Raw genomic sequence first — 23,106 nt, forward strand, 5'->3', positions numbered from 1 at the left:
AACTTAGTATTAGTAACATCTGTGGTTTTCATTAAATGAAAAGTCAAATCATCTTCTGTGAAAAGGACCTATAGAGTATAGCTAGGAGTCTATGAACATCAAATAATGCAGCTGCCCACCAAGAGCGTGATTGATAACTTCTAATAATGTTCATACAGGATTCAGCAGCATTCTTGAGCATAAACCAAGACTGCAAATTTCTGTAATGATGCTGCTCTCCAGAACATACAGAACATTCCCGAGACCTCTCACCACCAACATGGACATTACCCAGACGCCCAAAAATAAACACAGACAGTCAGAACTTTGAAAGGCTGGTAGCACATTAGGAAGGAGCACTTTCCTCAGACTATATAGTCAACATCACAAACAGATACTTCTCCCTTTCCCACATTAACAATAAAAGCAGATGTTAAGTTTGCTGTGACATTAAAACAAACAAACAAACAAAAAACCCCATCTCTGTCATAATAGCAGGAATCTTGGTACATTCTCACAACTAAAAAAGTATGTATGTGATAGAGTAACACACAGGCTTATTGCTGTGTCAGAGATAAGGAGAACTCTCCACAAATCTGTCTCACACACAAAATTGCATGCAGGAGCCATTAGCGCCCAGTGTGTGTAATCGTTTGATTTCAAAAAGGAGAAAAGGCCATGCCTCCTGTCTGAATTTTTCATTCCCCACCCTCTCTGTCTCTGTATAACAACTGATAAATAAGCAATGAATCCTGAGGACATAAAGCAAGAATGGACTCAATTTTATGTCCTCCACACCCCAACATCAACTCCCCTAGATACACATTTTGTCTGCCTTTCTCTTTCTGTCTAACCCTCTTCTTGTCTCTATGAACCCTGTCTCTCTCTCCAACTCATATACTCTCCATCTCTCAATCTGTTTTAAGAGCTAAATCTTTTTGCTGTGTTCTTCTTTCTTTGGTTCTTGCCCAGTGAACCGCACTGGAAAGACTCTGGCCCCAATATGCAGTGGAAAAGTGTGTGTGTGTGTGTGTGTGTGTGTGTGTGTGTGTGTGTGTGTGTGTGTGTGTGTGTGTGTGTGCTTTTGTGGATTGAACATGACCTTTTGCTTTACTAATCCATCACCGATTTAGATTTTAGAGCACTGGTGGCTTTGAATCAGCCTGAGAGGCAGCTTGATTGGTGAGCAGTCCACACTCAGTTTAGATTAGAACAGAATAGATGTCACAGCATTGCATGATTATGCAATATTCTCCTCAGTCAAGAAGTGTGTGGGTTGTTTCAGACAGAGATTGAAAGAGAGAGAGTCTATGTAAGTGATGTGAGAGGATATCAAGGGAGAGATGTGATGAGGACAGAAATAAAGAAGTCAAATTGAGAAGTACTATGTCACCATCTGGTGGTCAATAAGGACAGTGGTTTTGAAAGTTGGTGTGTAACTACTCTGATAATCAGATAATTGATATTTTAGGTCATTTATTGATCAAAAACAACAAAGGTTCTCTGGTTGAAGATTGTGTGAGACTGGGATATACACTTTTACTTTGACACTATGGACAAATGTTTAATTGAGAAAATAATCAGCAGGTTAATCAGTAATGAAAATAAGTATTAATTGCAAATCTGGAAGTTGTCTGATTTACTATTGGATGATATGTCTTCCATGAGTATAACACCGTGCCATCAATTTGGTAGCTAGCTTATTAACAACGTCATGTAGGCCTATAGAAGAGTGGAAATTTCAAAATACCAGAGCCAAAATACAATTGTATGTTGTCTTTGATGATAGTATTTAATACTTTGAGAAAGAACAAGTGTTTATCTGCAAATAATGTTTCCCAAAACTATCGAAATAAATGTCGTGAGCACGCCTCAATCGTCTTTGTCATACTGTGGTTACCGGGGTAACCAAACCAAACCAAGTCCCGCCTTTCGTTTTCAGAACCAATCACATTTTAGTAGGGGTGTGTTTATCGTCAGCCGCGAACTGCAAACTTCCTCCTCTTCACGCTGTTTATATACTATTTCTCTGTATTAAATCGACTCTGTCACGCAGATTTCAACAACATTTAAAGCAGTATGAACATAGAGCAGCCCGCTGAAACCCACTGTAGTGCAAACAGTTGTTCAGTTTCAACGCCGGAGGCGAACGACTTGAAGAAAGGAGCACTGAAAAGGTAATTTACAGATAGCATTAGCTCTATCATTAGCTCGTCGAGCTAGCTAACGTCAGGGCTAGCGTCGGATAACCTAAATGTCAGGCATTACTGATTAAGATTATCGCTTTAAATATGTTCGACATAGAGTAGTTCTACTGTCCCATCGTCTCGCTGAGATATTGTTTCAAGACCCTCCTGAGACAATGTGCTGTGGCTGATATTAACGTTTCTTAGGTCAAGTTGTTGATGCTCCAAGATCTCACTATATTTTACCCACTTTTTTTTAAATAGAAAGACCTTTGATAAAGACAGGTAACTTTGTTAGATAACCCCAAACTACATGACATGTTGCACTGTTTATTTAACAGGGTTTCTATGTGTGAAAAATACTGAAAATACTGCCATTGGTGTTACTGTAGTAGGCCAAACTTTGACAACATGTGAAAGGATGCCAACTTTTCTATTGACCACAAAATCAGCAGCTATCTATCCTGTGTTGTCACATTTAGAAAATTAATTAATCTACATTTTAAACCCCAAGAAGTTCATCTGAGTACCCCCCTTAATCTTTTCAAACAGTTAAAAAATGCAGTTTGATTAATTTGTAAAATAGAACAGAACTTTTCTGATCAGCATCTGAGTAATCCTTGGTTTGATCATCATCAGCCATTGCTAGGAAATTGATGGAGACAGAGAGTTTGTTGTGGGAAGTTTGCAGTCTTGCTGTGAACCTCTTTTTTAAAACACACAGACGGTACAGCTATTATTGTTATTGCTGACAGTTAGTAGTGATTTCTGAAGAGTTAATGAACATGTAACCAGTCACCTCAAAGACATTTCATTCTGTTATTCTGTCAACATTTTCTCATGAAACATGTCCTGTCTTTAACAATAGTTTCCCTTCTTTCCATAGAACTCCATTCTCAAAGTTTAAGAAAGTACACTCCAACTTCAAATCGCCTGTAAGTAAACCCCTTCTATGTCTGTAACACACACACACACACACACACACACACACACACACACACACATACACACACAAACACAAACACACACACACACACACACACACACACACACAACTCCTGCTTTTAATGCAACACGTGCATTATCATGGTTCCCTGTTTTGCACCTCACAGATTCAAGCAACAAGTGCTAAAGTTAGTCCTGCAGAGGAGGTGGCAGAGCTAGAGAGGAGAAGAGAGCAGCTGGACACAGAGATAGCACAGCTGGAGGCTGAGTGAGTACAGCTGTGTGTATTTGCCTTGCTGTATTTCTGTTTTTGAAGTCCTTTTTGAATAGAATATGTTGAGGTTAAGCATGTAATGTTGATTGTTGATGGGTTGGTTTAGGATTAGGGGACAGGCGATAGTGATGATCCCCACAAGTAATACCCTGGAATACCTATAATGCCCATATCAGTATCTTCTTTTCTTTTTTCTGCACATAGTTTTGTCAGTATAAATCTTTTCATGATGTTTATTTTTTGTGTGTCTCTGTATGAGCATCTGCACAGATCTTTTGTGTGACACCAGTTGTGTGTGTGTTTCTTCAGGGGATACAGAGTAGAGGAGCTGGAGCATCATATTGATATGCTGCATGAATACAATGACATTAAAGACATTGGACAATCACTCCTGGGCCGTATTGGTAAGATAATTACTCATACAGACAGGATATCTTTCCTATTCAGTAGTTTGTAGTTGAATTTAAAGGCACCAGTAATAGTAGGTTTGCTAAATTTGCAATGGATTCTGGACAGTGATTCTGGTAATACAATAGTGATTACCGATTTTTAATTATGTTTGTCTCTGTACAGCCCTCAAAAAAGCCACTTCATTTTGCACTAGTCTAACTTTTGGTCAGTTAAGGCTGTTACAGTCACAACAAGATGCTTGATGTGAATTAGTAATAGTAAGTTTTGGGTTGTGCAGTGAATGGTAAGAAAAGTCAGGAATTTGTTACATGCACATCCCACCTTGATGATTTGATTTATCAAACCCTACTGTGAGTTTTCACTCCTTTAGCTCAGTTCTTTTGATCAAATCAGTATAATGTCAATCTAACCCTGGTGTAGTCTCACAGAGCCTGGGTCTAATTTTATTTCCATGTGGATCAAGGTGTGGAAAATTTATGGTATGAAAGCAACTTGAACCACCCACAGTATATATAATACTCCGCTTGTCCTCTGATCTTGGTAGCCATTTATAGGATGTATTCTCTCCTCCCTCTGTTAGCCATGGCCTTTTTTGTAGCCATGACAGATGAAGTCCAGTCACAGTTATGACTTGTTATTTTCAGCTATTTCTTTCTAAGCTTCCACACCAAAAACAAAACAAGTGCTGCAAGATAACAGCTAACCAAAACTGTCAGCTGAATGAGCTGTCTGTCTGTCTATGTGACTCATGTTTACACTTCATGGCTCACTTATCATCAGGCAGTGTGAACTCTGAACAGACTAGATGAGACATACAACAATATGTCTTTTTCTGGTGTGATTTGAACCTAAGAAAACAAACAGTAACAAAGTGTAATCACATCCTTAAAAATTACCTCAATGACGGTGATGAGTTTAAGCAGACACCCTTAGATACAAAAGGCAACATCAGATTTACCACACAATCGTATACAGACATTGTCGTCACAGTCTAATAGATCATGGAATTTTGGTGTGTATGCACAATTAATGCTGTCAATGCTGTACACAACCAAATAAACTATTAATTTATTAGGTATTACAGCTATTGCATATAGGTAAAATTTGAACTAAAAATGATGGCCTTGGCTTGGTCACATTACAATATATTGATATCGAAGTTATTCTACAGCCTGCCACCAGAGGGCAACAGAGAGGCGTCACTGTTTACTTCTTAAGGCTGACGCAAAAGTCAAGGCCAGTCTATTATCTAACTTTAGACAGTATTTAATTACGTCTGCATACAGATTACATTTGCCTGCCTGTAAACTATTCAGTCCCATTAGATTAACACTTTAGAGGAAAATGCTATTGGTTGTGTGTCTGTCTTATTTGGGCCATCTGGGTTATACTTGGGTTCCCAGCTCATCCAACTTAAATAAACCAGCCACTGAAAATCCTATAATTTTCTGTGTTCAGGGATATATTGGCTAATATTGATCGGCATTGTTCTAATACATCATTTGACATGATATGAATATTAATGTTGTTGAAACTTCAATAATTTTGGTGGGAAATTTAGTGATCACCTACTTCAAATCACCAGTGTCAACCCATCGCCTACCTTTCTGAGTGAGATCAAATCTCATGTTGGAATTTCAACTTCTCCCTGCAGCTTTCACCCTAATTTCTGTGACACTGTATCATACTGTGCAAGTAAGGAATGTACATTTCAGGTACACTAATATGAAGAAATAGGCTGCAATGGGTGAATGAGTGTTGTAAGTCTGTGTATCTTTCATGTCCATTTGTGTGCATGTGCTGCAACGGCATGAGGTTGAGAAATTGTTGAGAAGTTGACACCTTTCACACTGTTTGGAAAGTTGTAGTGAATCACAGCCAAGTCACATTATGGTCTGTGCATGATTCATAACAAACATGACTTTTTACCTACTTTGGCATGTATGTGCTTGTATGCGTGGTGTTAAAATCTGCAAATCCCTCCAATTTAGTCTTCTAATCTGCAGAATATGTACAAAGGAACAACACTGATCATTTCTTGTCACTTTTTTTCCATTTCTGCTGTAATCCGTCTAGAAAAAAACTGAGTGAGCTGTCATATAAAATTTTAAATGTTAAAACCTGGCTATCCCTTTAAATTCTATCTCAGTACAGTGGAATCAGGATGATAATGACCTCTTAGTGAATGGAGATGGCGTTTCCCCTCTGACACAATGACAGTCTTTCACATCACATACACACATTCACACATACACACACACACACAATTACAATCTCTGTCTATCATGCAGACACATGCATACACTCACACGTACACACACTGCTACATACAAACACATGCTATCATCCTCTCTTACCCCCTTCCTGCTGTCTTTCTCTCTCACTTTCTCTCAAACACATAGACGCACACACTTAACAAAGAGTCTACACTTTAACACTGAGTTGCTGTTGTACTGTATGCTGTTATGCTGAGAGGGAGGAGATCAGTGGGCAGACTGTGGAGTGAGACAGGAGACAAGTGGAGATGCCCTGCAGTACCCTCTAAAGACAACCGTCCCTTTGTCTTTTACCATGTCCGTCTGTCTGTCTGTCAGTCCGGGTTAAGGTCATTGTCACTTAGAACTGTCCTTTTTTTGCTTATACAGTCTGTCAAATATTCAAATTTTCACAAGATTAAAGCCATTTATAAAACCTGAGTTTCACCCATAAGAATTTTACCCTCAAACAGAGTTCAGACTGTGCATATGTTTGATCTTATGAATGAAATGAAAAAAAAAACTTACTTTATCAACCATGGGTGATGAAGAGGATAATTTTGTACATATGATGTTAGAATGATGGACGTGTTTGTATTTATATTTTTGGTTTCAGGTGAAAACAAACATATTTTGAATATACAGAGAAAGTATTAATTCCCCATTCTTAGTTGAAAGTTGTTCATTATTTATGATTCCTGACAGATGTTTCTGTTTATAATAAATTGTGTAATCCCTTCTTCACATTTAGTAAATTCACATATACCGTTAATGAACAGTACTTTCTAAACTGAAATGTCAGTAAAGGCAAACACCAATCCTTGTAGGCTAACAGAGTCTTGCGTCTTGCCCTGCAAAGTCGACTAACATCAAAACAGTGAACCACTCTGTAGCTCCAGACCTTCAGAGCCCCTTATTCCAACAGCACTGCATGTACACACCCTTACTGCACAAATATAATTTACATACGTTAAAAGAAAAACAATGGCACCACTTAAGTGCTGAGCTATTGTATATTACAGTTAAGACTTGTTAGACAACCAGGAGAACATGTGTATGATGGAGAGTGGGGAAGAGTATATGAAAAAAAATGAAGTTATATGGCAAAAGAAGATACCAATCAGTTGCTTATTCTTCGCCATCGTGATATTTTGTCTATTTTCTGCTTCACATCACTTATGTTTTAATATTTTGTTTCTCACTGCTGGTCAAACAAAGTCAACAATTTAAAGTTATCAATGCTAGTTATGATAAATTGTCATGGGCATGTGTTGTTATTTTCTCGAGTTTATAAGCTACAAATTATTATTCAGTTCATCTAAAGAAGTCCATACATTAACTGACAACAAAATATAATAATTTCCAGTCCTAGTAGGATTCCACCAGTACAGTGCATTAGTATGCTGCACCAATAAATGTTACAGCTTTGTCAGCCCTATAGGAAAACACAGTAGAGGCTAACTGGTCTTTGTATCAGGGTCAGCCCAGCACAACTCAGCATAGCTTGGTTCTGCGTGAATAAAAGGAGGCAGAGATCTAGCCAGCGGGGCTAATTTGTCAGATTTATTCGATGATATAAAGTAAATTATGTTTTAACAAGGTTAAAGAAAAAATGGCAGATTTTATGTTTTAAGATGCAATGGAAATGACTATAGAGATAAGAGGTCTGTTTTGATGAAGTTTATTGTATACATACTTTTCAGTAAGTACAGGCCTTATGTTTAAAATGAGTGTTTAGTACTATCATGTGGCCTTGGTCTGTTCAGTGTTTTGAGGATTATTTGAAAAGAAGATGAGGAAGTTGGCCATGTAATCTGCTGAAAGGGCCTAACCCCCACTTTGCCATGTCTTACAGCTGCTGTAAGGGGGACCACCACACGAGATCTCTACAGCCACTTCGGCCTGGAACTAGATGACTGAGAAAGAAAACAGAATGAAAATACAGTGGTAAGAATGGTTCCTAAGACCAAGTGGAGAGGGGCATAAAGATAAAAAGAAAAGACATAAGAACTTTTTAATAGGAGAATGAATTTGCACTGTTGACCTCGACTTCCTCTTTGAGGCAGAGGTTTGCTCATTTTGTTTACGATTCTGTTTTCACATTTTTACAGAGAGAGCATCATATGCTATGATGGTGTTTAGTCCAGCAGGCAGACCTGATATTTAAGAAAGACCATCTACTTTAAACTATTAACTTAAGGCTGTGACAGAAAACAAATGTAAAAAAAATAAATAAATAAAAATATTATGACTTTTCTCCAGCCTGTTCCCTATCTTGATTGTGCAAGAATTTAAATGCCACTGAAGCACAACTTTGAAAGGACTTGTGTTGTTTTGACATTTGAGGTTATCTAAATAGAGTTTTATGTAGTTGTATGATGGCTGTATGAATGCCAGTTCAAAAGCAGGGATGCCAGACCTTGAAGTGTTTCTGCTCCCAGTATAATATGCTCTGTACATTGGCAACAACACATAATACGGCACCACCATACAGTTTGTTCCCATTTCTATTGTTACCTCTAAGACCACTATAGAATCTCAAGAGATACAGATCCATCATGGTCATAACATTGATTATGAGTGGAACTATGTCACAAGTTATCAACATACAGCCACCCTTAACACCCTCAATACAGTTAAGTAAATGCTTTTATATGTAACTTAAAATTAGATGCCACTTTTATAACAGGCCTGTCGGTTAAATTCAACTCAAATTGCAACACATTGGTGTTGTAACATTGCCTAGTAGGTCATCCTAATGTCACCCACTTCTTAAAAAATCCTAGGGGGAGGCAAAGGGTATTAGACAACTGTCACTCATTTACAGTTTCCTGTCTGTTCTTTGGAATCACCCAAACATTTAACAAAAAAGAAAGGGTTGCCTTCATACAGGGAGCAAGGGCTCACTGAATGGTTCAGCAAGTATGAATTAGTGGTAGGTTAGCTTTGTGTTGAGATGGGACATTTCTTGTTGTCTCCACTATGGAAATATTTTGATGATATTTGATAATGGTTAAAATGTGATTAAAATTTGAAAGATATAGTATAGTGGTATTTCTACTTGTCCCAAGTGACACATTCAACACAGTTGGCTTGAAAGCCTCAATGTTTCAACAAGGTTTCATCAACCCATCACTGATGGCCTTTACAGTCTCCAGATCTCAACCCAACTTGAACACCTGTGTTAGACAGCGTTTCCACCACCATCATCAAAACACCAAATGAGAGAATATCTTTTGGTAGAGCGTTTTCATCTCTCTAGTAGAGTTCAGAGACAGAATCTATGTAAAGGAAGCAATGAAGCTGCTCTGGAGCTGCTCTGGAGCTGCTCTGGAGCTGCTCTGCTCATGAAGTGTCTTAGTAAGGTGGAACAACACTTTACTACAACACTTTATGTTGGTTTTTCTATCAATTTGTCACCCATCTGCACTTCCTTTTTTTTTAATAAAGAAGTCCCCAATTCTCTTCTATTTGCCTGAAATATTCAGAGAAAGAGAATGCCAGCAAGTGCCATAATATACTGGGTGTGGCGTTATCAGTCTGAGAACGACTGATAATGTGCCTTCTCGGACTGATATGGGCTGAGTAGCTGCAAGGCTCTGATGATGCCATATCACTGTGTGTGTATGTTTGTGCCAGTTGGTGCCTGTTCTCTCATGTAATAATGTGAGTGTATGGTGAAAATCTCTCATTTGCAGGTCAAAGCTCATCTTATTTTCTTATCTTGATCTTTGCATTGTTTATCATTCATTTACCATCTCAGGTACTAGACAACACCAGATGATAAAGCCTGATCAAGTTGTAAAATGTTAACTTTTATGTGATTAGTCTTTGGTTTTCCTACAGATGGGGTCAGCTATTTGAAAATGGGTTACATGTAAGGTTTTCTGTAAGAACTTAGAATTAAATGTGTCCCTGTTAATTAGAGCTCTTCAGCCCATCGTGGAAGTAACCTCTGTTGACCTGCAATAGTGATCTACTGCCATTTGTTATAATAGACCATTTGTAATCTTTTGTGGTTATGCAATGTGGTTCATCACATGTCACATTGGTGTAATGAACAGTGTGTAAGATGTCAGCCTCCTGGTGCCACTTAAAATAGGCCAGAGTTACTTTGTTTTGTCATTGTGTGCTGCAAGTCTCTTCTCAGCTTACAACAAAAAAAGACCCAAATTGTAGCAATGCACGAGGCTGGAGAAATGCTTTTTATATCCACTAAGGGTTGGCATGTCACTTGGCACAATTCTGATCATCTTTCAGTGCTGTCTGCCCCTGTAGTCCAGATATTTGTGTAGGCTTCATCTACTGTATTTTCACATTTATCAGTTGTCAGCCTTGTGAGTGCATCGACAACTGCAGGTTTTCAGCTGAGCAACCAACCTCCACCCCTACAGCTACCCAAATCAGCTGATGTAGCGTTCGGTTGCAGTGAAAACCTGTGGGCTCATGCCTCATAGGTTTTTATTTTTCATTGTAGATCTTGGCCCACAGTGGCAAATGGTAGTTTAGTCCTCAATATTGTATGATACCGTGTCCTTCCTCATTCCTTGGGTCTCTCTTGTGACAGATGGGTATTTAAAGCACATCTTGTAGCAGAGCGCGGAGTAATGAATGGACGTGGTGAGGCGGACTCTACGGGCAGAGGCAGGGCTCGTTTTATGCCACACGTTTCCGCATCAGGGCCTTGTCACTACTGGATACAGACTGCTGTGCGTGCTTGCCTCGCTGTCTGTTGGGCTAGCAGGCAGGGCCGCGCCGCATTTCCTTTTCACCAATGCCGCAAACCCCGCCCCTAGCCGGATGGGACAAGTAAAAAAAAAAAAAAAAAAAAAAAATCGTATTCTCCTATTGGCTCTGGCACCCGTCCGTAAGCGCTTATTCCTGATACACTGACGGCACGCTGACGGTGGTGGGCGGGCGCAGCTAAGAAAATTATAAGGTCATTTGAATTACGCTTGCTAGCGAGGTTATCGGCTACAATGAACCCAGAAATGATATCAGTGATTGTGACAATGAACGGATGATGATCGCGGGGTCAAAGTCGACGCGTACAGCCAAGCGAATTTGACTCCCGACCCACCGGAGGAGAGGAGGAGTAGCGGCAGCAGCTCGTTGTGGTATTAACAACAGGAGGGGATCCCGGTGCGTGTGTCTGTCTCTGTGCGTTTCTGTGAGCCTCTGTGAAACCCGAGCAAGCGGCGGCGAGGAGCGGAGGGGGCGACCAAGCTAGCCTATAAGCCGATCAAGGTGGAATCGCACACAACGAGTTTCACGTCAGGGATTTCTGCGCACCTACATGCTGTGACGGTGTGAGCCAAGTGCAAGGTATGTAAGCAAAAAAAAAAAAAAAAGAACTGGTCATCCCAGCCACAGCCCAAGCTGACTGAGCGCCACCGTTATGTTCAACTTCACGGATGGGTCCGGTTATTATTTGCTAGGAGAAAGGGAGAGAGTCCGGCAATGACTTTCTCGTCCTTTGTCAACCTTGTGAGCGCCCAACCTTCTAACGGGACTCGATAGGTGGTTCAAGACTTAATATCAGGCAGCTATCGGTCCATGAAGGATAACTTATGTGAATGTGGATAGCATATTCAGCGTGTCTCTTCATCCTAAAAGAGAGAGGGGTTGCTGGTGCTGTCACACTGTCCATCCGCTTCCTTGCTAAGCCGATGCGCGCAATACGCTGCGCATCCTGCTTCCCCAGCGCGCCTGTTACCATGATAACCTACATCAGGTTAGCCCGATAAATATTGTCCAACCGGGTTACGATTGAAGGCCCTGTCTGAAAGCGCACATGGCATGGTTGGAGCAGTCTAAAAAAAACTGTGGGCTGAGCCTCCCTATGCTCTCCCCATCCACTACCGCAATATGATGCTACGCGCCTTTTAAATTTCCGGGTGTAGCAACAGCGAATGATGAGGCTTTTTTCTCCAACTGCGAAGTGGTTACTGCCTCCTTACTGCATTTCTTTCCCCTGCCATGATACAAATCCTGTCATTTCGTCGTTTAGAGTCATTTAATCTTCCACATAGAGCGTAGCTCTACGTTTTAAATAGCAGCACAGTGATTGAATTGGCATGATAAAGCCATCATCACCATCACAGCCGTACGCAGGGGGGCAGAGCGATAAATATCTTGTCAGCGTCTTGACTCTAGAAAATTATGCTCTAAAAAAGGCCCAGTTGTTGTTCCATTATGATAAACGGAAATAACCCCCCAGTGTTTCTCTAAGTAGACTAATGAATAGATAATAAGCAGAGTAAACCTATCTTTTACTGCTTTAGGATCATCTTCCTAGCTATCAGGTGGCACTGAACACCAATGTCAACACATGCTGTCCTCTATTGCTCTCAGCTGTCAAGAAAAGACTATTTCACTTTGAGTAGGGGTTTCCCCAAGGTCTCTTTGGCCTTGGTCTTTGTTCAACTCCAAGGGAAAGGGAATCTCAAGAGGTTTCTTGGTTTTACCAGCTTTGCACATGTAAAAAGATGTACTATAATCCTTTGTGTAATTGTTTATTAACAAAGTGTTTGTACTCACTTTTTACATGATTATGGCCAGTTACAGATTTCATACAAGATGACAACATACAGTAAATTACTCTCATTTTATTCTGTTATTCCGTAACGACCCTGTCCTCATTCACTACAATCTCAGTCTACTAGAGCTGAGTCACTGGACTGAAATGGGCACAAGATGTGTAAACAAAATCAAAGTAGATAACATTGTTAAGTGGTTGTGTTGAATACCACTGTGAAGATTCAGATTCAAGAACACTTCTGCTTGTTTAAACCACATGTAACCTTTCCCTCACTGAACTGATGTTTGGTATGAAATGATTGTGATTACTAGCTAGGGTCTGCAGCCTGTAGGCCATTATCCCTATCTATTTATATGTGTGTGCATTCTTTCAGGATGATGCGTCTAGCGTGTTGCACAGCCCTGCTGTTTGTGTTGAGGCTGCTGGTGGGCTTGCCTTGGTACCAGGTTCTCCCGGCCATCCTGATCTTCTACCTGGGAAGCGGAGGATGGAGCTTCCTGCAGATTTTTGCCAGAACAGTTGGCAGGGACTTACAGTAAGCATGGGGCTGTTGTTATGGAATCCTTTTCATGCCCTTCCAATTATTACTGCTAGTGATTAATTTCCTTTTTTAAATTCCGTTTTTCAACCAGTTATGTCTTGTTTTAACTGTCTGCTGTCACAGGAAGTGTCATCCAAAATCTAGTGCAGTCTGTACGTATTTTTTTTTTTGGGTCTTAAATTTGCAGTTGTTTTGGCTCTTCACTCCAGAACACTGAACTTCAAGTAAAACAATGATCATTTAATTTCAAATCCAGTGCACTGGATGCACAATCAGAACAATAGAAAATGTGTCACTCTCCAAACATTTACAAGCATCTCAACAATAAGAGTTCCTTAGGACCATTGTAGTCAGCTACAACAAGACCTTGGACACAAGTAATACAAATCTGGCATTGGACACACTGTAGTTACTGACAAATAGTGAATATCAAATATTTTGCCATACATAATTAAAAAGTCAAATTAGGACCATTAAAATGTTTTACAGGTCTTTGCTTTGAGCCTTGTGAAAGACATTAGTGAGGAAGAGCGGGGCTATAAATCAGAATGATAATTTATCATTGCTCAGTGGAATTATATGTGATGAAACAATGATACTGACTCATAGACAATAATGTTTTCTTAGTTAATTATTAAAAAACAAGCACCAGGTCAAGTTCCCTGGCAAACTACAATCTGATCACATAACTTCAAAATTCTCATTCTCAGTACATAGGATATCATGCAACTAATTGCAGTGATGCACCATCTGATTTTGCTTGTTCCAGTGAATTTGTCCATAGTAAGCTAACTTTCACTATGTGTATGTGAAGTGTTTTCACACCTCTAACTCTGCAAGAATATAGATTGTCATCTTTGAAAGCAGCTTTGAAGAATTCACCGGCCAGAACCTGAGGCTCTTCCTCAACAGGCTTAGTTTTATAACCAGCGTGTCGTGCATGTTTCAAACCTCTGTGACATGGCAGGTAGCCTTAAATATTTTAGACAAGAGACAACACAGAGGATGGGGAAGGAGCTAATCTTTTAACTGTCTTACCTAAAGCTAATATTTACAGTTGGAGGTTGCCATGGTAATTGGTTTGTGGTTAACTTCCTTTTTTCCTCAATAGCCCCACTGATGGTAAAACAGGAAATTGTAAAAGACTACCTTTTATGACCCCTGTGAAAAATAAGCCAACGTGACTTAACCAGTAGTGATAACTGCTTTTCTATGGCCCATTATATACAAAAAATGCCTCTGCTTTCTTATTGGTTAGAGAGAGAAGACCACAGTTCACCTGCTCAGATACAAATACCTCAAACCATAAGTAGAGTTCTGATAATGGTGTAGTTGTTTGTCTACGTACTGACAATATCTGATGCCTCAAGGTTAAAAATTCACCATATCTAACTCTGTCAAATTATGCCGTTTCCTCAGTGACTCATAAATTCTTATTGTGTAATGTGCTGTGACAAGGCTTAGGTATTTACACTGTTAAAAGCACTGTGGTTCACATTTTAATTCCTTTGTACACTAAACCAAACTACAGTATACACAATTCTGTCATGTAGCTCCTTTGTTGCATTAGAAAGAGCTTTATTGTGGTCAAGTGTGCAAATGAAATAAATGAAACAACTGTACAACAGTAAATCATGGTTATCTGGACCAACATGAAACAATATAATGATGAAATATAATTACCACCACAGTGTAGCCATGAAGTAACTTTGCTCAATATATTTTTATGATGTTTCTATAATTATACAGTGTTCAGCAGAATGCCCACTACCTTAACCAGTAGTAGGTGAGATGCAGACTTTGCCCCTTGGACCCACCCATTCATGTCTGTCATAATGTTTTATGTCTAGGTTGTTACATTTTGCACAGTTTAGGTATTTAGAAAACAGAATATATGATAGAATATAGGATAGTTGGTCAACTGTAGATGAGCTTCAAAGTACACTATAGTGTTACACATTATGCACACCACATGATACTGCTGACCATTATCTGAAGGACATCCCATGTTTTATGATTGATTTCTCACCATCCATGCATCCATTGTGCAAAGAAAGTGATTGTTTTCCATTATTTTTACTACAGAGTGAAAATCAACATTCAGACTCTTAAAACCAGTCCGAGTATACTCTTATACTATATATTGAATAAATATTCAATTGGCTTTGTTTTATTGCCAAAGTGGAGGATGGGAGTTGCCAATTATTGTCACATTGTTACATTGACACAGACTAGTGCTTTTTGGCAGCTGAGTCTCAAATGTCAAAACATCTTTAAATCACCAAAAGGAAAGTTTTCTCTTCACAGCTGCAATAACATGTACTGATAACATAACTGAAAACAAAAATAAAAGCAACAAATTAATACTGACACTGAAATGAACTAAAATTATGCGATAAAACATGAACTAATACATGCAAAACTAGTGTGATGGTCATTTAGGTGAGGTGTATTTGCTTGTACAATTAAAGGGCAAATGGTCTTTTGGAATAACTCCACGAAATGTTATTTTTAACCTGCTGATGTCTTTCTTTAATGATCATTTTCTCTTGTTTCCCCAGTGCGGCAGTTGTGTTACTGCGGGTGAAGATGAACGTCAGACGCCACCTTAGAGAGAAGAACACAATTCCCAAGATCTTTGCTGAAACAGTGCGTCGTCATGGGGACAAAACTGCACTCATCTTCGAGGGGACTGGGGAAAGGTGGACCTTCCGACAGTTGGACGAGTACTCCAACAGAGTGGCTAACCTGCTGCTGGAACGGGGTTTCAGGGTACGTCTTCAAAACAAAATTTTCCTTAAAGAATTAGGGTGAAAAAGACTTCTGTGGCAAATTCAACATCCCATGTCCACAAACCTTTTTGAAAAGTGTCTTTATTGCATATAACTACATTAGTTTGGATTAAACTTTAAAAACCAAACGTAACCGCTATTGATCCGATTTTAATTTGTTTTAAAAATGACTGTGAAATGGTGGAAAAATAATTAATACTTTGTCTATCAAAAAAAAAAAATCAATCAATGCTAAAGCAGAACTGGTTTCTTTTAATTGTTGAAGCTCACTCGCCTGTTTTTTTTTTTTCACCCAGGAGTAGGCATGAACATGAAACACTCCTTTTATAGGGAATTGAGATACACAAAATTTAATGTTATTTAATGACAGTCAGTTTGACAAGCGCCTCTTTCTGTTGTTTCTCTCTTCAGGAGGGTGATGTGGTGGCCCTTTTCATGGAGAACAGGTCCCAGTACGTGGGCCTCTGGCTGGGAATGGCCAAGATCGGAGTAGAGGCCGCTCTAATCAACTTCAATTTGAGACTGGAGGCCTTGGTCCACTGTGTCACCATCTCCAATGCCAAGGCTGTGGTGTTTGGCTCAGAGCTCACTGATGGTGAGTGCAGGGGAGAGTGGAGAAGGGGGATGAATGGAATTAGAGAAGTATCCAAAGGATAAGTGACAGATTTTGTTTGTTATGGTTTGACATAGTCAAGTTTATAGCTAGAAATCTGAAGTTTGTCCCAGAGGGCTTTAATGTCTGTATGACATTGCCTCATGCTGATGAGTTTTGTTCTACTTCCGCTGTAATGAGAGTGTTGAGTGGCAACAGAGGTCATAAAAGATAAATGGGTTTTGAAGGAGGTGTCTTTGTAATATCGGTCAGTGGAGCTTTAAATGACTGATGGAGGGGAGGAAGGGAAGAAGTAATGAAGAGGGAAGTGGAGAAATGTCTTGATCATCAATCTACAGTGTTCAAGGTCTGAGCAAAGAAGATTGACTGATAAATGATAAACTGAAACAGATAAAACGTATATAAGGGATGGGTTGACCTACAACACTGAGACAGATATGCACAGTATGATATTCAACTAGAAACTGATTACACAGGAAAACTAGAGATTTTCAAAACATTTTACAGTCTTATTTTTTAGAAACTATTATTATTATTTTTGAAAGTTAGAATAAAAACTAAAACAACAGAGCTGATTTAAAACCGCTATAAGACCTTGTGTACATACTGTTTTCAAGTACAGCATATAAAAGAATTAAATAGTTCTGATGTCTTTCCCTCACTCAATACAGGGCTTGACCTTATATCTCTGATATTGAGTGTGTTTACAGTACAGTAGTATCCCAGTTATGTGTTGTCCACGTAAACTGTTTATCCCAGTTTCAGAAATCTGGATAAGACCTCATCGTGGTTTTGAGAAACCCGGATATGCTATCTGGAATCTCTAATAGAGACCAGGACACTGTGGCATGTAAACCTTGATACTGTTATGCTTATGTATATAGGGATATGAATAACCAGGTTTTTCATGTTGCATGTAAACGCCATATCACAAATATAATCAAAAAACTGGATAAGGCTCAAAATCAGGATACCAATGCATATGTTAACACACTCATTGATTAATAGATAAACAAATTAGTTGCCCAGCAACTGTCCAATGTGCAGCGATTGTTGTTGATTTCTATTTAGCAATAAAATTAAACAATAAGACAAACAGAAAAACAATAAACAATAACATTAAAGATTTAAATCAATTGTTTCATGATCACATTTGTGTGTTTATGAATATTTTTGAAGGTGCAAGTAGAATTAATTTCTTGTTATAATATCTAATCTACTAATCTGCAGTGTATTGTTAAATATACCTTATATTCCTTAGACTTTGGAGGCACTAATGATATAAAAGTGCTGCAGCTCAGTCGAATGGTCAAACATAAATTATGGATCTATTTCAATCTCCTCATGACGCCCTTTGAGTCCCTGCCCAATCTGAAAATCCCTGATCTCAACAGCTATAAAGAGTGAATCAGTTTTGAGCTGGTCACTCTTGATTGATGGAGCAGTTTTTGTATTGGATCCCGGACCTGTCATGTGCTTTATGCCTTTAAGTAATTGGAAATGCAGCCTCTTGGCTACTGAGCAGGCCAAAGTCAAGCCGGTAGCATTAGTACTGAGCCGGCAGGACATAAGGCTTTTAAATTAAGATACACTGTCTGCTTTTTCAGGGTAAAATATGAGAACTGTTTCAAATGTTGCTTCCCTTTTTCTTTCTGCATCTCGCACTGATACATATTGATACTTGGTTGCCCTTATCTTTTGTCATACTTTGCACAAAAGTGTTTCCCTCTTGCATTTGGGGATGGTGAAATAAATCTAATTTGCTTTAATGTGTTTGTCTCCCTGTCATAGCTGTTTCCGAGGTACACAGTTCAATGGGGAAGGCGGTGCAGATGTTCTGTTCTGGAGAATGGGATCCCAAACGGGTCCCACAGGGAACCGAGTGCCTAGAGCCCCTGCTGGATGGTGCCCCATCTCACCTGCCCAGCCGGCCGCAGCGCTGCTTCACAGGTGACAAATGCTGTTTCCATCAAAGCTCTCACAACCAAGGATCAGGATCAGAGTTTCCAGGAAATTTTCAAGCCATTTTACATGTGCTTTTGGGACTAATTTTAGGTGATATTTTCTGTGGCATAATAGTAATTCACCAACCAATAGCAGATGTCCTGGTCATCAGAAATAAAACACTTCTTTCTGTCAAAGTTTCAGCACCTACTCTTACCAAAGCAACACAGCAATTTCAAAAAGTAATTTCTTTGCATTTACTGATAGACTGACAGCACAGACCAGTTGACAAGTGGTGAGTAATAGTTTTGTTGCCCCAGCAGTGACTCATAGTGAAATCACAACACTGAACCAATTAATTGAATTGTTTTAATTGAAATGTCAAGAATATAATCACTGATGGTTTTGCTGCTTTTAATTATATTTATTACTAAAAATAAACACAGAGCAAGTGTAAAAAATCAGAAATTTGACACCTTCTATATTTAGACCCTTAGTTCAGATTAGGAAAAAGTAAGTAGACAGAATAGTTAATAATAGGTTTTGTTGTTGTTGTTGTTGTTGTTATCTACATTGCTTAGAATTTAATATTATTATTGTATCCACAGAGCTATCAATTAGACCTGATTCTGAACAATCAATCTAGTCCTACCTGCTCATTCACTTTTGCTACAGGACACTTCAGCACCACACGACAGCGGCATAGGCAGGTGCATCAATAAAAACTATGACCTTTGGTCGTGTTCACGCTTGGCAGTATGTCTCTCTGGCAATCCAGACAGATTGCAAACAAATGCATCAGGATCAGAACAGTCAGGTCACATTCAGAGGTGATTATAGAGTGTGCTGTGTAGAGTAAATGTCAACAAGTACTGCTGCACTGAAGGGTTGCTGTTTATTACAGATAAAATCAATTGTGAACAGGAAAGCAAAATCCAAACACAAGTGGTTGTCATACCAGCGATCATCCATTGCATGTAGGGGCAATTTGAATACATCTGAAAGCAAGATCCTCTGTCTGAATATGAAATCTCTGTTAGCTGTCACATTTCTCTGTATTCTCTATAGAAAAAGGGGACTTAATGCTCTGATTCAGTCCTTAAAAAGGGAGTCTCCTTTATCCTCTAGCACTGTAACTTAATCCAAATCAGCTGGCAGTCAAAACTGTAAATAGGCCTCTAATTAAGGATCAAAACCAAGCTCCAGAAGCTAATCAGAAGTGAGCATTCAGCGAAATGTTTATTTGAAAGAAGTTATTTGAAGCTACACATTTAAACATGACAGAGCGTTCATTTTACACATGCTAAAACCAGTCAAAGCGACTTTTGATGTTGATATGTATGTTATCTCACTCTCACTGTCTTGTGTTTCAGATCGCCTATTCTACATCTACACGTCAGGAACCACTGGGATGCCTAAAGCTGCTATTGTTGTGCACAGCAGGTAGGAAGGAGCCATGCAGCTGACTAACAGACACACAGGAATTGCAGCTGCAGTCTATGTTGATCCATGCTTTCATGTGGAGTACAAATACTGTTAGAACAGAATGGAAGAGAAATAACATTTAATGTGTTGGCTTTCCTTTGACTTATTGTACTTTCTTCTCCTTCCCTGCTTCACTCGACCCTGGTTTTCAGGTACTATCGCATGGCAGCTTTGGTGTATTATGGGTTTAAGATGACATCAGATGACGTGCTGTATGATTGCCTTCCACTCTACCACTCTGCAGGTAAAGCCATAACTGTGTGTGTTGGTCAGGGGGTGGTGGTGGGGGTGGTGGTAAGGGCACTTTCAAACCTATAGTTCATTTTTCTCTGCTCCACTTCAGTGGATGAGTTGGTAAACAGTTGCTGTGTTCAAATCTGCCCTAACAAATCATACCTAGGGGGAAAAGGAAGAGTCAGTTTTGAATGCGCCCTTATTGCTAAAATGCAATTTTTCCTCATGTTGAGAGGTAGATTTGCCCAAAACCCATTTGTTTTTTTTTTACTTCATAGTCACATATTCACTTGGTGTGCAATCAAAAGATTTGGAGAATGACACGTACAGATAATGTTAAAGACTAAGACTGACAATGTATAATATTAGTTTATTATTTAAATGAAAGGAGGAGTTGCATGTTGTTGAGTTAAATGTTATGTCTTTGTACATTTCCATGTTGTGACTGGTACTCTGACCTTGACCACTCATATTTGTCTGTCCACAGGAAACATTGTGGGAGTGGGACAGTGTTTAATACATGGCATGACTGTAGTCATCAGAAAGAAGTTCTCTGCCTCGCGTTTCTGGGACGACTGTGTCAAATACAACTGCACTGTAAGCATAGTGTAAATTACAAGTTATTGAGTGGCACACTGCAGCCTCTCAGTGTTGCTGCAAAGACGTCTTTGTTGTCAGTGCCTATAAAATGAATCTTAAGATTTAATGTTACTCCCAGCCAAGCTCTTGGACTCCCTTTCTCATTATTGTGAACTTGGTGTTAAATCAGTAATTGGTTTATTCATATCGCTGTTATGTCTCATCACTAAACTACTGTTTTTCTTACCACCATCCTCCAGATTGTGCAGTACATTGGTGAGATCTGTAGATACCTGCTGAACCAGCCAGTTCGGGACACAGAGCAGCAACATCAGGTGCGCATGGCCCTGGGCAACGGCCTTCGCCAGTCCATATGGGAGGAGTTCATGAACCGCTTCAATATCTCGCAGATTGCAGAGTTCTACGGAGCAACAGAGTGCAACTGCAGCCTGGGCAACTTCGATAACAAGGTGGGAAGGTGTCCTGCAAAGAAGTGGTGATAATGCTCTGACCAAACTTCATATAAATCCTTAGACTACCACAACTCACTCAAGTCTTCTCACCTGAGAGAACATCATGAGGATTTTTTTTTCATTACTGCTCTAAAAGCCTCCTCATGTTAAGCACTCTGATGCTGATGCTGTAAATGTGTTGTTGTATCAGATTTGGTAGCTTCTCATTAACACAACACACAGCTCTGATTTTTTTGGGCTGGTTAATACTAATCTGCCTTTCGTCTTCCTCACCACATTAAAAGCTCTTTGGTTTTTGACATTTTTTGTCTGTCCTCTAGGTTGGAGCATGTGGCTTCAACAGTCAGATTCTACCTTTCATCTATCCCATCAGACTAGTGAGGGTTGATGAAGAGACCATGGAGCTCATTCGGGGACCTGATGGCGTCTGCATTCCGTGTAAACCTGGTATGTTTACTATATACACATATTAAACTACAGAAAGAGAGGTGGTGTTAAACAGAAAAAAACACATCAGGAGAATACACAGCTGTTCATATATTCCCATCCACATCATATGTTTGATTAACAGTGGAATAAACCTGAACATACAGTCTGTACTGATTCTGGCTATGTCTTTCAACTCAAACACTCATGACATCACTCAAGACTGATAATCCATGCACATACCCTTGTCTACCTATCAGGAAGTCCTACTGTTGGTATATTGCAATTTTTTTTTGTTTTGTTTTTTCTCGAAATTTTTACATAAAAAGTCACTGGCCGAGTTCTTCTGCTAAAACCAACCAACCTACCACCCCCATGAATTATATAGCACAACATTGTGTTTGTACTATATTGCACTATATTGCCATTAAGAAGACCCTTCATTTCTGTGCTTGTGTTCGCTGAACCAAACAAAGTCAGTATAATGTGACCTTTAGATAGCATGCTGGAATTCCAGGATCAGAGGTGTGATTTGTGATGTCAACAGTGTCGTCATCCTGCCCCTCCATGCCCTCTCTCGCTTTTACGCAAACGTTGATTCGGCTCTGTGACTACCTCCACTGCCGTCATAAAGGCAGAAGAACAAAGCACCCCCATTCCGTGTTTGTACCTTTTATACAGAACAGCAAGGCAGAATAATGGTGCAACATTCCCTCCTTGAATAGGCTGTGTAAAAGGGCCTATTGACATTAGTCCTCTCTGAAACCCCTGATGGAGCTCAAATAATACACTTTGTATAGTTAAAATAGCAATTTGAATTCACGTGAATGCCATTTATACATTCATACTGTAAATCCCTCTGGTCTTTGACACCTCTCTCTCACTCTTTGTCTCTCTCTGTCTTTGTTTCTCTTTCTCTCTCTTTCTCTCTCTTTCTAGGCGAGCCTGGCCAGCTAGTCGGCAGGATCATTCAGAATGACCCTCTTAGGAGGTTTGATGGCTATGTCAACCAATCAGCAACCAGCAAGAAGATTGCTCAAAGTGTCTTCAAGAAGGGAGACAGTGCCTATCTCTCTGGTTAGTCACTCACACACACACCTATTCACTATATTCCCTGCTGAAGTGCTGAAATAAATGAATATGATCTTTGACCCCTTCTTACCAGGTGATGTGTTGATCATGGATGAGAACGGCCACATGTACTTCAAGGACCGAACAGGAGACACTTTCCGCTGGAAAGGAGAGAATGTCTCCACGACCGAGGTGGAGGGAACGCTCAGCAGGCTGCTAGACATGAAAGATGTAGTTGTGTATGGAGTGGAAGTACCAGGTAACAATGTCTAACATACAGTACCTTTTGAGATTAAAGATTCCTCCATTAGAAAAGACAAGAACCATACTGTATCAGTTTTACAGCTGCAATGTCTT

At 39.5% G+C, this 23,106-nt stretch overlaps 2 protein-coding genes across 3 annotated transcripts; both read left to right on the top strand.

Annotated features, from left to right (window-relative positions):
• Positions 1 to 1,988: 1,988 nt before the first annotated feature.
• swi5 (SWI5 homologous recombination repair protein) lies at positions 1,989 to 8,305 on the top strand. 2 transcript variants are annotated; one of them, XM_087177979.1, is made up of 6 exons: positions 1,989 to 2,156; positions 3,052 to 3,100; positions 3,278 to 3,378; positions 3,694 to 3,788; positions 7,906 to 7,997; positions 8,162 to 8,305. In XM_087177979.1, the coding sequence occupies exons 1-5, from the start codon at positions 2,059 to 2,061 to the stop codon at positions 7,968 to 7,970; spliced, it is 408 nt and encodes a 135-aa protein (XP_087034105.1). In that variant the 5' UTR covers positions 1,989 to 2,058; the 3' UTR covers positions 7,971 to 7,997; positions 8,162 to 8,305. The 2 variants fall into 2 exon arrangements, with proteins under 2 accessions (XP_087034105.1, XP_087034104.1); XM_087177978.1 differs by having other exon boundaries at positions 7,906 to 8,305.
• A 2,640-nt stretch (positions 8,306 to 10,945) lies between these two features.
• On the top strand, positions 10,946 to 23,022 carry slc27a4 (solute carrier family 27 member 4). The gene is made up of 12 exons (XM_087177965.1): positions 10,946 to 11,375; positions 12,965 to 13,126; positions 15,694 to 15,904; positions 16,336 to 16,519; positions 18,329 to 18,487; positions 19,855 to 19,924; positions 20,119 to 20,210; positions 20,688 to 20,797; positions 21,040 to 21,249; positions 21,573 to 21,699; positions 22,618 to 22,755; positions 22,844 to 23,022. Exons 2-12 carry the CDS (start codon positions 12,966 to 12,968, stop codon positions 23,020 to 23,022), a joined length of 1,641 nt encoding a protein of 546 aa, XP_087034091.1. The 5' UTR covers positions 10,946 to 11,375; position 12,965.
• Positions 23,023 to 23,106: the final 84 nt, after the last annotated feature.

The sequence above is a fragment of the Seriola lalandi genome, unplaced genomic scaffold (genome assembly GCF_002814215.2).
Source record: "Seriola lalandi dorsalis isolate HSWRI2012SDOR001 ecotype SW California unplaced genomic scaffold, Sedor1 jcf7180002054671, whole genome shotgun sequence".
Classification (NCBI taxonomy): domain Eukaryota; kingdom Metazoa; phylum Chordata; class Actinopteri; order Carangiformes; family Carangidae; genus Seriola; species Seriola lalandi.

Coding starts and splice junctions, on each gene's coding strand:
- swi5 (XM_087177978.1), top strand. CDS start 2,059: ATGAACATAGAGCAGCCCGCTGAAACCCACTGTAGTGCAAACAGTTGT. Junction 2,157..3,051: donor AAGAAAGGAGCACTGAAAAG/GTAATTTACAGA, acceptor TTCTTTCCATAG/AACTCCATTCTCAAAGTTTA. Junction 3,101..3,277: donor ACTCCAACTTCAAATCGCCT/GTAAGTAAACCC, acceptor TGCACCTCACAG/ATTCAAGCAACAAGTGCTAA.
- slc27a4 (XM_087177965.1), top strand. CDS start 12,966: ATGATGCGTCTAGCGTGTTGCACAGCCCTGCTGTTTGTGTTGAGGCTG. Junction 16,520..18,328: donor TGGCTCAGAGCTCACTGATG/GTGAGTGCAGGG, acceptor TCCCTGTCATAG/CTGTTTCCGAGGTACACAGT. Junction 20,798..21,039: donor GTGTCAAATACAACTGCACT/GTAAGCATAGTG, acceptor ACCATCCTCCAG/ATTGTGCAGTACATTGGTGA.